Source organism: Jaculus jaculus, chromosome 5 (genome assembly GCF_020740685.1).
Source record: "Jaculus jaculus isolate mJacJac1 chromosome 5, mJacJac1.mat.Y.cur, whole genome shotgun sequence".
Classification (NCBI taxonomy): Eukaryota; Metazoa; Chordata; class Mammalia; order Rodentia; family Dipodidae; genus Jaculus; species Jaculus jaculus.
Window position 1 is genome coordinate 81,769,865 of NC_059106.1, and position 15,738 is coordinate 81,785,602.

The following is a 15,738-nucleotide window of genomic DNA, read 5'->3' on the forward strand; positions in this document are numbered from 1 at the left end:
CAGATGCACAAAATGGCACATGTGTCTGGAGTTCTTTTGCAGCAGTGGCACGGTGCTGCTGCCGCACTTGGGAAGAGGTGGGAGGATTGATACAAGTTCAAGACCAGCCTGGTGTAAATAGCAAGTCCCAGACCCGCAAAATATACACAGCCAGAACCTGTTTCAAAAACAAGAAAAAAGAAAACTCCTAGCATGGTGGCACACACCTTTAACTCCAGTACTCAGGAAGCAGAGGTAGGAGGACTGTTTCGCGTTTGAGGCCAGCCTAAGACTACAGAGTGAGTGCCAGGTTAGCCTGGGCTAGAGTGAGACTCTACCTGGAAACAAAACAAAAAACCGTTAAAATATATACATTTTCTTTTTTTCTTTTGGTTTTACAAGGTACAGTCTCCCTCTGGCCCAGGCTGACCTGGAATTCAACATGTAGTTCCAGGCTGGCCTTGAACTCCTGGTGATCCTCCTACTTCTGCCTCCCAAGTGCTGGGATTAAAGGTATGTGCCACCATGGCCTGGCCCAATTTTTTGTTTTTTGAGGTAGGGTCTTACTCTAGGCCCGGCTGACCTGGAATTCACTATGTAGTCTCAGGGTGGCCTTGAACTCACAACAATCCTCCTACCTCTGCCTCCCAAGTGCTGGGATCAAAGGTGTGTACCACCATGCCCAGCTTCCAAATTTTTTTTTTTTTAATAAAAGAAAATTCTGAGTCCTCTCTATGTCTTCTAGGGTCATCCCACTCTAGAGAAAGAAGGGAGCCTCTTCCCCTCTCACCTTCCTCCAGTCATATTCTTCCTCATTCCCATTCTACCTGATGGCTTTTTCCAACAATTTCCATTCCGTCTGCCCTGGGAGGGAGCTCTTTTTGACAAGCTATGCAGGGTAGGTCAGATCAGAAACAATCTGTGGAGTGAGTTAGCCCTGGCAGGAGAGCTGAGAAGGGTCTGGATCCCAGGAGCCCAGACTCAGGAGTTGCAGTGAGTGATAGAGCCTTTTGCAGGGTCCACATTTGCTCTTCCAGAAGTACCCACAGAAGCATAGTCCAGGGCTGCAGACACACCAGCTACCCCAGATATTCAGGTAGCACTATGGGCATGCTCCCTTTGCCTTTGCCCACACAAAGGCAGCTGCACGTGATTCATAGGACACAATAAACACTACACAGCCTGGATCTGCAGAGTTTGGAAACAAACTAAAAAAGAAATGTGTCATTCCAGTGCTTGGGAAACAGAGGTAGGACGATTGCTGTGAGTTCGAGGTCAGCCTGAGTTAGTTCGAGAATTTACCTTGAAAACAACAAAGCAAAACAACAACAAAGGGATGTGTCTTCCCAGATCTGATCAAGTTTTTATTTTTAATATTTTCATTTATTTATTAGAGAGAAAGGGAGAGAGAAAATGTGTGTGTGTGTGAGAGAGAGAGAGAATGGGTGCACCAGGGCCTCCAGCTGCTGCAAACAGACATATGTGCCACTTTGTGCATCTGGCTTACATGGGTCCTGGGGAATTGAACCTGGGTCTTTTGGCTTTGTAGGCAAGTGCCTTAACCACTAAGTCATCTCTCCAGCCCAAGTCTTTAATTATTTTTTTAATTTTTATTTTTTTGGTGTTCAAGGCAGGGTCTCACTCTAGCTCAGACTGACCTAGAATTCACTATGTGATCTCAGGGTGGCCTTGAACTCTCAGTGATCCTACCTCTGCCTCCCGAGTGCTGGAGTGCTGGGATTAAAGGCGCACACCACCATGCCTGGTTTATTTTTAAATTTTTTATAGCTTTATCTAATTTGCATGTGTGTGTCTGTGTGTGAATGCACCAGGGTCTCCTGCCACTGCAAATGAACTCCAGACACACGTACCACTTTGCATACAGGTTTACACGGATACTGGGAACTGAACCCCTAGGGACCAGTGGGCTTTTTCGAGCAAAGCTAAGCTGTATCCCAGAGAAGACTGTGTCTTTAATATGAACAGGTTGTGAGTTTTAAGACTGTAGTGGACCGTCTACATGGAGCTGGCCCTGAAGAAAGGCTATGAATGTACTACGCACCTGAGAGCCCACACTGCAGAAAGTGTCTGGACTGGGCCCTTGCTGTCTTTTTCAGCGCCTCTGATTATAAATAAATAATTAAAATGGGTTCTCACTCTTCAGTTGGTCTTGTGTGACTTTGATATGGATGCACCTGCTTTGTGGAGGCTGAATTTCTCTCCGGGGTGGGGTGGGGGGACGTCCTGGCCAGACCATGATGAAGACTCGGGGTGCAGAGTGGAATTTCCCTCTCCAGGCTGGGGCCTTCTCTGAGCAGATGCCCCACTCAGGCTCGGGCAACGCATTTCCTCTGACAGTCAATACTAACTGGCAGCTTTTGCTGGAAGGTGGTGGTTTCTCTGAAGGCTAGCCAGTGTGGGGGCCCCATTCATTCCACAACTCGGGCATCATTCCCAGCCCAGAGCGATGCATTTCAAGTGAGTGTGCATTTCATTCATTCACTCATTCTCTCCCTTTTGCAAGGGAGGAAACTGAGGCTCAGCAAAGCAACTTTCGGCAGTCTCCTTTAGCTGAGACTGGAACCCAGGTCTGTCTCCCCACAGAGGATGTACTAAGTCCAGGTCGGTGTTTGGGGCAGCTCTTGCGGCATGACCATCAGGGTAGGGCTAAGAAACCCGTATCCAAGGAGGGGGTGTGGAGAGAGGACTCCAACGGTTCCCAAGTTCAAGAAGTAGGTCCCAGGTCTTCCTTAGCTATGCCCAGTCTCTGGCGGCGCTGCTCCAGAGGGAACAGAATCCTAACTCTCTAGGGGGGGACGCAGGCGCAGAAGGCTACAGGCCTGGCAGGCTAACTCCAGCCCCCAGGCCCCCAAAGCGCCCCAGGCCTTTTGGCTTCATTCCAGTGTAGCCTGAAGGGAGGACATCTGCTTCTTCCAAGGGCTCCAGCCGAAGGACAGCGAGGCAGGGGTGGAGAGAGGACTCCTGTGCCCGAGCCCCACTCCCAGAGGGTTCGTGGGGGATCAATCGTCTGGAAGCTGTAACGACTTGTAATTTTATTCTCTGGGAGGAGGAGCCTGAGAAGTCGGCACGAGGGAGGAGATGGGACCGGGACGGGGGAGGGCGGCCAGGGGAGCTGCTCTGGGAGGGGAGGGGAGGGACTTGGCTAGGTCTCTGCAGCCTTCCTCACTCTTCAAACTTTCCCCAAACTCCTAGCCCCCGCCTCCCCGAAACCAAAACACAACAAGCTCTGGAGAAGCGGCGAAAGGCACGGCGGGGCGGGCGGACTCGCGGCAGCGCTGAGCCTGGGGAGGCTGATGCAACTTTCCCTTTAAGAAAGCCACCTGGGCGCACCGCGGTGCGGACCCAGCACGCCTGGGCCGGGGGCTGCAGCATGGTAAGGGGGCTGGGGGCCGGGGCGCTGGGGCCCGCGCTCTGGGCTGTCCTGTGGTGGGTCTGAGCGTTTTGGTGGCTCTGGGGAGGGGTGGGGGGGGAAGACCGAATCCCTAGACCAGCATGCGCGTGTGTAAATGTGTGTGCGCGGCGTGTGGATGCGGTCGCGCTTGCATGCATGCATGCGGGCATCTGTGGCTGAGAGTGTGGGTGCTCGCACCAGGATGTCTGTCTCGCCGCAGAGGTCGGGGTAGGTGCGCGCGTCTGGGTGTCACTGCTGTCACCAAGGAGCTGAAGCTGGCGGCGGGAACGGGAGGGGGTGCCCTCGGAGTGTGTGTGTGTGTGTGTGTGTGTTGGGGGGTGCAGCGTGCCGACGCCAGCTCGGTCGGGGGCGGCTGGTGCGGGTAGCGCTGGAAGCAAAGCGTGTCGCGGTCCGTCCAGGGCGCTGGGAGTGCGGGGGAGGGGGTGGTCTGTGCCCTGGGGGGGTCTGCGGGGGCCGGACGCCGGCGGCCGGGTCCGAGCCCCGCGTGCGGGCTCCCGCTCCCCCTCCTCTCCCCGCCGGCCGGCTCGCCCGGCTGCCTATCTGGTCACCCCAGCCGGCGGCCTCGCTATCTGCCCGCCCACTCGTGCCGGCTCCCGCACGCCCTTCCTTGGGTCCGGGGAAGCGGCGGAGAAGAGTCCAAGCGTCCTCGGGCTGTCTTTGTTCCCGGCTCCCAGGGCTGCAGCTTTGCGAGCGGGGAGGGTATTTTGGGGTGGGGAGGAGAGCTGCCACCCCGGGGAAAAAAAAAAAATCCGCGTCCTCCCCACCCCTCACTCCGGGCTGGTCCTAGGCGGCCACAGGTGAGGCCTGCGGACTCCGCAGCCCCCGGGCGCCCTGCCTCGACTGGAACCCCGCACCGGGCGGTCCCGCAGCGGCTGGGGCAGACGCCCAGGCCCGGGCGCGGCGGGAGGGGGCTCGCCCCGAGGCCCGGGAGGGGCTGGCGCCGGGCGGGGGCGGGGCCCTCGGCACCCCGGTACTTTTCCACGGCAGGGGCCGGGGGCGGGGCCGTCTCCTCCACGCCAGCTGAGAGCACACGTGGTGGCTGATGTAACGCCCGACCACCCTCCCCCCCCACACACACACCTTGCACCCCGATTAAAGCAGAGAGGTCTGGTTCCGAGGAACTGAGGCGCTCCGGGCGGTGCCGCAGCTCCTAAAGGGACCGCACCCCAATGGCCAGCCCTCCCCTAGGCCTAGAAGCGGGCGAGCGGCCGCTACTTAAAGGAGCCGCACCCCCTCTCGGGCCTGCTTTGTGCAGGCCACGCCCCCTCGCTGATCACTTTTAAAGGAGCCGCTCACTGACAGCTCTCTCACTGAAGTCTGATATATCTCTTAACTGAAACAAGCGTGAGGCTGTGACTGCGAGGCAGTAAAGGATGAGTGGAAAAGGAGAGAAGTTAAGGACATCCCCCCTCCGCCAAAGCGAGAGGCAACAGAAGGTTAGAGTAGGGGTAAGGACGCTGCTTCTAGGGACCCATGGAGAACACTGAGCATGCCCAAGTGTTGGCACTCACCGCAGAGAAAACGCCCCCTTACTCGGCCTATTCAGGACTGCGGCAGTGTCCTGCTCTAACGACCCTGAAGAATCACATCCCTGGCCTGGAAGAGCTCCTCAGTTAGTGGAGGAGTCAGACTTGGACACAAGTCCTGCAGCGTGAGGTGTGATCAGCATGCTAATCAGTCCATCTCGAGCTTTAGGGGTACCACAGGAAGGTTGTCAGAAACTGAGATGGCAGAGGAAGGCTTCAGGAAGAGAATGGCTTTGGGAAGGTTTTGAAGAGGGATGTGAAAATGGGGAGAGGAGAGCTCAACAAAGAGGGAGTCTCAACCTGAGCCAAAGCATGTAGACAACAGACTTCTGGGAATGCTGAGCAGTTCCACCTGGGGCGCCTGGCCACAGGTGGCTGGCCTGGGCTTCTCTGCACCACAGTCCTATTTCCTTCGAGGCAGTGAATGGAGATTATATTTTCTCCTGTACTGTGAGGTACTTGAGACCAAGGAAGACCTGGTGCCTTCAGCCAGCACTCCCAGGGCTTGGTCCAGATGGATTCTTAAAATTGGCCTACCAGCCAGGTGTGGTGGCCCACGCCTTTAATCCCAGCACCCCGGAGGCAGAGGTAGATCACTGTGGGTTCGAGGCCACCCTGAATAACATAGTGAATTCCAGGTCAGCCTGGGCTAGAGCAAAACCCTACCTCGAAGGAGAAAAAAAATGACCTACCTATCTGCTTCCTGGCCACCATGAGATCAGCAGCTTGCTCTTCCATGATGTCCTGCTTTTCATAGGCCCATAAATAAAGGAGCCAACAAACCATGGACTGCAGCCTTTGAAAATTTTAATCCAAATAAATCCTTCCTCCCTTAAAAAAAAAAAAAAAGTCTGCTTAACAGTTCCATTTGGGGAAAAGGTTCCAGCAGTGAGACTGTAAAGGGTTCTGTGACTCTCAGAGTCTGTCTTGTGGCTCATAAGTAGCTCAAAGCCATTTTGTCTCCTCTCCCCTCTCCAAATGTGCAGCAGCATCACCAGGTGTTCTTGTACCTGGGACTGCTACCAGCTTCTCATTGAATCAGCAGTAAGCAGAGACCTCCTTTTTTTCAGGGTGGAGTTCAAGGTAGGGTCTCACTCTAGCTCAGGCTGACCTGGAATTCACTATGTACTCTCAGGCTGGCCTTGAACTCACGTCGATCCTCCTACCTCTGCCTCCCAAGTGCTGGGATTAAAGGTGTGCCACCATGCCTGGCTGAGACCCCTTCCTAGCCCTCATTCACACCTTCCAGAAGTCAAGCTCATCATCATCTTGTTACTGTCAAAATTTTTCTTCCACTGATGCTCTTTTCCTTGCTTCATTATCACCTTTCTGATCTCAGTCAGTTTTTCTCTCTGGCCTGGTGCATTTCTAGTTGATTTCTTCTACTCTTACTTCTATTCAATCCTTTCTCCACATTGTATCTAGGAAGGTGTTTTCTCTCTCTCTTATACACACACATACACGTGCACATACACAGTCTTTGTGTTGTGTGTTTTGTTTTGTTTTGTTTTTCCCCCCCGAGGTAGGGTCTTGCTCTAGCCCAGGCTGACCTGGAATTCAGCATGTACTATCAGGGTGGCCTTGAACTCACAGTGATCTACATCTGCCTCTGAATTACTGGGATTAAAGGCATGTGCCACCAAGGCCCAGCGGGAATATTGGCGTGCCAGAGCCTCTAGCCACTGCACAAAGATCCAGATGCATGTGCCACTTTATGCGTCTGCCTTTTCATGTGGGCACTGGGGAATTGAATTTGGGTTGTCAGGCTTTGCAGGCAAGCGCCTTAAGTGCTGAGCCATCTCTCCAGCCCACATGTGTGTTTTGAAATGGGGGTTCTTACTTGTGGGCACTAGTGATTAGTGATCTTTCCACCTCAGCCATCTGAGTAGTTGGGACTACAGGTATGCACCACCGTACCCAAGGTGTGATGCTTCCAAATGCCCCTTCCAGCAATCCAAGTGAATCCTTTGCTTAAAACCCTTTAATAGCCACCACTGGCATCAGAATGAAGGCTAATATCCAGACCCCAAAGGTCCTTGTCTTTGCTTATCTGTTCACCTCCTTCTTTCTCCCTGGCTGCTTGAGTCCTCCCTCAGAGAGTTCCCACGTACTGTTTCATTTTTCTCCTCCTCTTTTCTTCCTTACCATTGTCACCCGCCAAACTAACTTTTGTGTGTGTGTGTGATTTTTAGAGGTAGAGTCTCACTGTAGCCCAGGCTGACCTGGAATTCACTATGTAGTCCCAAGCTGGCCTTGAACTCACCGTGATCCTCCTACCTCTGCCTCCTGAGTGCTGAGATTAAAGGTGTGTGTCACCACGCCCAGCTCAGTTAACTCTTTTAATATTTATTTATTTATTTGTTTACTGAGAAAGAGAGAGAATGGGTGCACCAGGCCCTGTAGCAACTGCAAACAAACTCCAGATGCAAACGTCACCTTGAGCATCTGGCTTATGTGGGTCCTGAGTCGAACCTGGGTCCTTAGGCTTTGCAGGCAACCTTAACTGCTAAGGCATCTCTCTGGTCTCAATTAACTCTTTTTGACCCTTAAGACCACTTTCTCAAGGAAGCCTCTCTGACTGTCAGTCCTGCTGTAGAGCACATAAAAGGAGTGTTCTCTGTCACATTGTTTACATCGTTCTGTAATTGCTTAAGTTTGACACATCAAGTACCCCTTCTCCACTGCCCCAAGCAGCATCTAGGCTGCAGGAAGGCAGAGGGACCTTTGTGTTCTTTGTGCCTACTACAGGTCTGGCCCAGAGCAGACCTGCAATAAATATTTGTGGAATAAATGAATATAGCTGTGGGTAGTCTTAAATGCCTGCTAAGCAATTTAGGTCATATCCCGTTGACTGTACTGAACTCTTGGAGGGAATTGGGGCTTTAGGGCTTTGGTAAGATTAATGGATTGGAGGGGAGGAAAATATGTAGGGCTTGTAGTAGAGACAAAAATTAGAAACTGGGCGTGGTGGCACACGCCTTTAATCACAGCACTTGGGAGGCGGAGGTAGGTAAAAAGGATTGCCATGAGTTCGAGGCCACCCTGAAACTATATAGTGAATTCCAGGTCAGCCTGGGTTTGAGCAAGACCCTATCTGGAAAAACCAGAAAAAAAGAAAAAACTTAGAATTGTTTTTTAGTCCCACCTTCCAAATTAAGAAAACTCGGACTTAAAGAGGGTAGACAAGAGTACAAATGAGCCGGGTGTGGTGGCACACGCCTTTAATCCCAGCACTCCGGAGACAGAGGTAGGAGGATTGCCATGAGTTCAAGGCCACCCTGAGACTACAGAGTTAATTCCAGGTCGGCCTGGGCCAGAGTGAGACCCTACCTCGAAAAACCAAAAAAAAAACAAGAGTACAAATGAGCCCATACCTATCAGGTCCCACAGTCCAAGATTTTGGTCATACACCGAGCTACCAAGACTTGCAGCTTGTCAAGTGTTTGATATATGGGTTGGGACAGGGTTGGGGCATGGGTACTAAAGGACTCTGACACATAGAAGAGGGCCTGGCATATAGTGCATATAGTGAGCATCTATCTGATCAGGACTTTTTTTTTTCAAGGTAGGGTCTCACTCTAGCCCAGGCTGACCTGGAATTCACTATGTGGTCTCAGAGTGGCTTTGAACTCATGGCAATCCTCCTGCCTCTGCCTCCCAAGTGCTGGGATTAAAGGTGTGTGATCAGTACTTTTAAAAATATATTTTATGGGCTGGAGAGATGGCTTAGCGGTTAAGCGCTTGCCTGTGAAGCCTAAGGACCCTGGTTCGAGGCTCGATTCCCCAGGACCCACGTTAGCCAGATGCACAAGGGGCACACACATCTGGAATTCGTTTGCAGTGGCTGGAGGCCCTGGCGCACCCATTCTCTCTCTCTCTCTCTCTCTCTCTCTCTATCTATCTATCTATCTATCTGCCTTTTTCTCGTTCTCTCTCTGTCACTCTCAAATAAATAAATAAAAATGAACAAAAACATTTTTAATGTTTAAAAAAATTAATATATATATTATATATATATATTATACACACACACATACATATATATAGTGGGCTAGAGAGATGGCTTAGCAGTTAAGCGCTTGCCTGTGAAGCCTAAGGACCCCGGTTCAAGGCTCAATTCTCCAGGACCCATGTTAGCCAGATGCACAAGGGGCCGAACGCATCTGGAGTTCGTTTGCAGTGGGTGAAGGCCCTGGCGCACCCATTCTCTCTGTCTCTCTATCTGCCTCTTTCTCTTTCTGATGCTCTCAAATAAATAACTAAATAACTAACTAACTAACTAAATAAATAAATAAATAAATAAATAAATAAAAATGAACAAGGGCTGGAGAGATGGCTTAGCGGTTAGATGCTTGCCTGTGAAGCCTAAGGACCCCGGTTCAAGGCTTGATTCCCCAGGATCCTTGTTAGCCAGATGCACAAAGGGGCGCACACATCTGGAGTTCATTTGCAGTGGCTGGAAGCCCTGGCACACTCATTCTTTCTCTCTGTCTATCTGCCTCTTTCTCTCTCTCTCTCTTGTCACTCTCAAATAAAAATGAACAAAAAAATTTTTGTAATATATTTTACTTATTTGAGAGAAAGAGCCAGATATATATAGTGAGAGAATGGGCACACCAGGGCCTCTAGCCACTGCAAATGAACTCCAGATGCAGGAGCCACCTTGTGCATCTGGTGCCAGTGGGTACTGGCTAATTGAACCTAGGTCCTTAGGCTTCATAGGCATGTGCCTTAACTGCTGAGTCATCTCTCCAGCTCTTGATCAGTAATTATTTTCCCTTCTTCAAGGCTGGGGATTCAACCCAAGGCCTCCAGCATGCTAGGCAAACACTACTACTGACCTACATTCCTGGCCCTCAGTTGGTTCTTTTTGAATGGATGGATGGTGTCATTGAACAGAAATAGCAAAGGCAAGGGAAGCAGCAAAGCTTTACATCAACACATTCTCCTGGTCCAGCCCTTAAGCAGTCAGACCTCATCTAACCCATGGCACTCCCTAGGTCAGGGACTGCTGCTGCTGCTGCTACTCAGGACTTGGTCCTTAATCAGATTGGAGTGACTTCCTGGCTTGTCAGTCAGAGATAAGAGGTATGAAAAATTCATTCAGGGGCTGGAGAGATGACTTAGTGGTTAAGGCACTTGCCTGTGAAGCCTTAAGGACCTGTGTTCAACTCTCCATGTCCTACATGAGCCAGACAGATAAGGTGACACAAGTGTGCAAGGTCACACATGTGTCTGGAGTTCAATTACAGTGGCTGGAGGCCTTGGCGCACCAGTTCTCTCTCTCTCCCCCCCCCCACCTCTCTCTCTCTCTCTCTCTCTGTCTCTCTCTCACTGTCTTGCATAAAAAGAAAGACTAGTCTGCTGGGCTTGCCTCAAAAAAAAAGAGGAAGGAAGGAAGGAGGATTCACTCAAGCCTTCCAGGCTAGGCATTGACCTCTGATCCATCTCTCCAAATCATTCTCTCCAACTGTCAGTCATAAGAGGGACTCCAAGGTAGCCTGGTTGACACTCTGTAGCTGGAGACCCAGGACACTGAGCTCAGGTTCCTCACCTGACTAGAGGGCACAATAGCGTCCAGATCAGGAGGTGGCTGTTAATAATGTCACCTGCTGTTGTTGCTATCACCTCTCTTATCTGTCCCCAGAAGAACAAAGCTACGAACAGGACCCCCTTAAAAGAACACTTCAAGAAGCAGAAGCCGACCTTGGTCACTGGCAAAAGGAAATGGTGGCAGATTACTTCCCTTCCCAGCCCTCTCCTGAGAATAGGAGACCAGTGGCCTGGGCAAAGAGCCTAATGAAGTCAGAGGCTGATTTGCATAGGTAAAGAGTGCCCTACCTCTTCTCCAGCCTTCCAGTGACTTCCTGTGGGTGAAAGGTGACCCTTGACAGGTGGTTGTTGGTGAGGCAGAGTGACTCAGAATAGATTGTAACAGTGAAAGGTCTCGGGGTTGAACCGACTGGTCCACCTGCCCAAGGTCTTCCTCCTGTGACAGTCCTTCAAGGCTTTCTGTGGGTTGATTCCACCTTAGGCCTATCTGAAACTACCCCTTCTATCAATGTGTGGCATTAACACATGAGTTTTGTGGGGCTTACTCCTTACGCTCGGCCACACTCCCCTCCAGCTCACCTACCTCATGTGGCGCTCAGAAGCTTCCTAACAAGATTCTGGGCTGACCAGAGCCTGCGTTCCAGGGCCTGTGTGTAACTGGCTCCCCTTCATTTCAGCTCAAGCAACACCTGCTGGCTAAGTACTGTGCAGGGTGCTAGGCCAGAGTGGGTAAAGGACACCCTATTCCCAATCCCTCAAGGAACTCTCTGGCTTATAAGTAAATATGCATAATCTAAGATGATAAGGTTACTAGTAGAAGTGTGTATAAACCAGAAAGAATAAGCAATTTGCTCATTCTGGTGACAAAGTGCTGGGAAGGACTATAGAAAGTGACATTTAGGCCAGGCATGGTGATGCACACCTTTAATCCCAGAACGAGGGAGACAGAGGTAGGAGGATCACCATGACTGTGAGACCACCCTGAGACGACATAGTGAATTCCAGGTCAGTCTGGACTAGAATAAGACCCTACCTCGGGAAAAAAAAAAAAAAAGCATAACAGAAGGTGACATTTAGGCCCAGGCCTAAAGAACTTGGAGAATTTCACGAGGTTCATCTGGAGGAAGGTGCAGTACAAGCACTAAAACAAAGGCTAGGCAGTGTGACCACACCTGGCATGTCTGGTATGGCCAGCGTCCCAGCTGCCCTGGAGCCCAAGCTGAGTGGCACCAGGGTGGGGAAGGACCACTGTGGCTTTCTGGTTGGGCTGAGGTTGGGGAGTAGAGTGTGCACTGATCCAAGCTGACTCCCCTCCTGGGGAAAGGTTGTGGCCATTCACACAGACGATGAAGGACTTGGACCCCATCCCAGTTCTGTGTTCATTTTTTATCTTTTATAGGATTGGGCATCTGGAGAGTCAAAAATAGACCTTTGCCCATTGGGACAGGAAGCCTGGAGAAAAAAAGGATCTGGGGGAAGGGTTGGGAGGACAGTGAGGAAGGGGCTGGATCCAAGGGTCACGCAGAAGGGAGCTGGATGTGGAATGGCCTGGCAGAGGGACTGAGCCAGGGAGGGAGGGACGTGAGAGCCTTCCAGCTGGTGGTATTGGGCTGTGCATTACCTGTTTTGGAGAGCCCTGAGGGCTTGCCTGACCAAGGACCTCGCCTCACTCTCTGTTCTCTCCACAGCTCTTGAGGTCTATCTTCTGAGAGGCACTTGAAGCAGAGTCTACAAGTGTGGTCCAGGTCTCCAGATTCCCCAACCCACTGCCACCATGGTAGGAAAAGGTGCCAAAGGGATGTTGGTGAGTATAGGTGCCAGACGTTAGTGGGGATGGGGTGTCAGACACACTGCTCTGTAGGACCTCCCGCCAGATGCTTGTCTATGAAGCTCCATAGGACCAGGGTTGGCACTACCAGTACTTCCAAGTGCCAAGGCTTCCCCAGGCCTGGGCAGGCAGCCTCTCATCCAGCAGGTTCGGCAGCACTAGGCTCCAAGCCCACAAGTGGGCAGGTTTTACCACAGACCTGGCAAAGACCTATCAAGGAGCAGAAGGCACCTTCCCTCACCCTGGTCATAAGAGGTGCTTTGGAGAGGGCACAGCCCGTCTGATGGACACCCAGGAGTGTGTGTGGCTGTATCCCACACCCACTCAGTGCTGGTCCACAGGGCGAGCCTAGTATGTGCTGATCAAGGTATCTTGAGACTTTTTTTTTTCTCTACTCCTCTGGTTTCTTCTCATTCCATAAAGAAACAGATCCCCTGCAGCCTCTCCAATAATCCTCTGCCTGTATCTCCCCAAGCCATGCACCTTCCTTTGCCTGATTAGGAACACAGGAGAGGGGTCTTTTTTTCCTTTTTCTTTTTTTTTTTTCTTTTCTTTTTTTTGGTTTTTCCAGGTAGGGCCTCACTCTGGCCCAGGCTGCCCTAGAATTCACTATATAGTCTCAGGGTGGCCTCGAACTCTTGGCAATCCTCCTACCTCTACCTCCCGAGTGCTGGGATTAAAGGCGTGCGCCACCACGCCCGGCCTGGGTTGGGTTCTTGAGGGAGCAAGACTCACTGATGAATGGAGTAAGTTGTCACCACATACAGGAGCCAGGAGAATGGCGCCAGATCATATCACAAGGGTGGTGGTCGTGGTTGTATGTTTCCCCTTGGGATCTTGCTTCTGGGAGAAACCAAACCCGGTAGTTTTGGGGGAGGAAGCCAGTGACAGAGGACAGCCCTTCCCTCATCAGCTCCCTCTCCATGGGTTCCTTGTTTTGTTCCTTTTTCAAAATGAAATACTGGTTGGGGGCTGGCAATGTAGCTCAGTGGGTAGAGTGCTTGTCTAGCATGCACAAGTCCTGTGTTCGGTCTCCAGCACTGTATATAACAGGTGTGGTGCCCAGCCCTTGAGCAGTAGAGGCAGGAGGATCTGGAGTTCAAAGTCATCCTCAGCTACATAGAGTTTCAGGCTAACCTGGACTACAGACCCTGAATCTTCTCCCCGCCCCCAACCCCCACCAAAAAAAAAAAAAAAAGACTGGCTTTGTTGAACCTTCTCCAAATGAATTTTGTCTCTCATCACACATTTTGGGATTCAACGGACCTGGGCTCAGGGCCCCAGTGGAGGTCTTAGATCCTTTCTCTAGCCCTGTTGAGAGCCTCCAGCTTCTACCCCTGGCCCAGCCCTTCAGGCCTGCTCTGGAGTGGCCCCTCCTGTTGGAAATGAGTCTGAATAAGTCAATTTTCTCAAAGTCTTACTTTTTTTGTTTGTTTGATTAGGCAAGGTTTCATTCTAGCCCAGGCTGACCTGGAACTCACTCTGTAGTCCCTGGTTGGCCTCAAACTCAGCGATCCTTCTATCTCTGCCTCCCAAGTGTGCGCCACCATGCCTGAACCAGTGTGAGGTTGGAGTCTCAGAACAGGCGCAGATGGAGATTTTACCACCTCAGCATTTGCTAGAGATGGATCCTGCATTAGAAGCCCCACCGAGTCCCATGTTTCTCCCAAGAAGTCTTGGAGTTGCTGTGGGCCTGAGTAGGAGGAAGGGGGTATGGCTCTGCCCCCAGCTGTGGAGATTCTGAGACTCATGAAGCTCTTCAAGCACTCTGTGGCTGCTCCTTTTTTGTGGAGTTGCTTGGAAGGGCTGGACAGACAGGAGAGCTGGGGACCCATGTGGGCTCACGGATAGCATGAGTCAGAAGGTCCCACACTCCCGGCTCTGGCTGAGCTTCCTGGACCCTGTGCCTTGCTGGTGAGCCCAGCCAGCCGGTCTGTGGGAGGGAGTGCTGCCTTGGGACTCCCGTTCCCAGCACCAGGATGTGCCTAAAGATAGCTGAGGCTTGCTTTCCTTGGTGCCCTCTGCCCTTTGGCTTCTACCCATTGCTGTGTTGGAGGCTCACAGCATCTGTCCCATGGGCACCTCAGTAGTTGCTCTGAGATTCTATTCTTGCCTCTGCTCAGCTCTGCTGATGACCTTGGGCTACTCTATTCTTGGGTCCAAGCCTGGAAACGAAGCCACCTCCACTCAGTGTTCATTTCTAGGATACAGCCTCAGAGGTCCCCCAAGTAGCCGGCCCCATCTGTGCTCACTAACATGGGAGCTAAGTCAGCCCTTGCTTACTAGGTGGTTGCCTTTTCCCAAGGCCAGTTGGCTGTCTGAGGAAGTTCCTGACATACTCCTTCGGATGCTCTGGTAGGTCCGAAGCCAGGACAGTGAGGGTGTGTGTAAGCTCCAGTGGCCCTTTGATCTCCCTAGTCGTCCAAGGAAGCATTGCTGTGTTTGTGCTCTGCCACACAGGGAGTAGTCAGCTGGCCCCTGGCGTGGGACCCTCATTTCCATCACCCTTTATATACCAGATTTGCATGTGAGGACACAGGCCCCTCTGGTCTCTTCCATGTCAGCAGGCATCCTGTGTCATCCTTAGAGCTTCTGCTGAGCTCTGGAGCAGGTGTCCCATGGAGAAGCCAGCCATTGCCCAGCACGTGCCCAGGCCCACATGCTTGCTGCACGTGCCCTCCCCCAATGCCTAGCCCAGATGGTCTCTGCCAGTCCAGCTCAGCTGCCTCCCTCACGCCTCAGTGGCTCCTAGGACAGGGCTGTGCAAGAACCCAGCTGGCCAGGGTGCCTCCAAGCAGGGGAGCAGCTGGGCTGCTTGGGGGCACTAAGGCTGGGTGGGGTGGTCCTTCTGTGGAGACCTTGGGCCTCTGTACATGTGTGGGGCAGGGCTGCCTGGGTCTCAAGGGATAGTAGTGTGAGGAGGGGAACCTAGGACTGGAGGCATGAAAGCCTCTGTTGGCTCAACTTTAACCCTGCCGTCTTCCATTGAGTTCCCAGGCTGGCCGTCTCAGTCTCCTCCCCTGTGCTGAGTCTCTCTGACTTCTGTCCATGGCTTTAAACACATTGGTTGCCTCTGCCACTTGGAAGTCTCATCATGAACAAGAGTACCAGGGCCCTGGTTGCCACAGCTTCTAATCACAGAAGGTTCCACCAGCGCCATGGGCCACCTGGGCTTGCCCTCCTTGATCTGTTCTCGTATGTGTCAACATGAGGGTTTGGATACCTCTTCTCTGGGCCATCCACACAGGGCCTGTCACACAGCGCGTACTTGCTCAGCAAGCCCAGTCTTGGCATGTAGCAGATGCTCAACTAGTATAAGCTTGGCGCACACTGGGGGATCACCAAGCACAGGGCTCGGCACATAATGGATATTCTCTTGGGAGAGAGCCTGTTAGGGCTGGGGACTTAGTACAAGTCTC

General features: G+C 52.0%; 1 protein-coding gene across 3 annotated transcripts in view; it reads left to right on the forward strand.

Annotated features, from left to right (window-relative positions):
- Positions 1-3,194: 3,194 nt before the first annotated feature.
- Slc6a9 (solute carrier family 6 member 9) overlaps positions 3,195-15,738 on the forward strand; it is a 49,543-nt gene continuing 36,999 nt past the window's right edge. Inside the window, exons 1-3 of one of the 3 annotated variants that reach the window (XM_045150958.1) lie at positions 3,201-3,373; positions 10,586-10,763; positions 12,180-12,295. In XM_045150958.1, coding sequence (XP_045006893.1) covers positions 12,266-12,295 — 30 coding nt within the window. In that variant the 5' untranslated portion in view covers positions 3,201-3,373; positions 10,586-10,763; positions 12,180-12,265. Of the gene's footprint in view, positions 3,374-3,521; positions 3,620-10,585; positions 10,764-12,179; positions 12,296-15,738 lie in introns of those variants that run through there. The other 2 variants (XM_004672520.2, XM_045150959.1) reach the window with 2 other exon arrangements.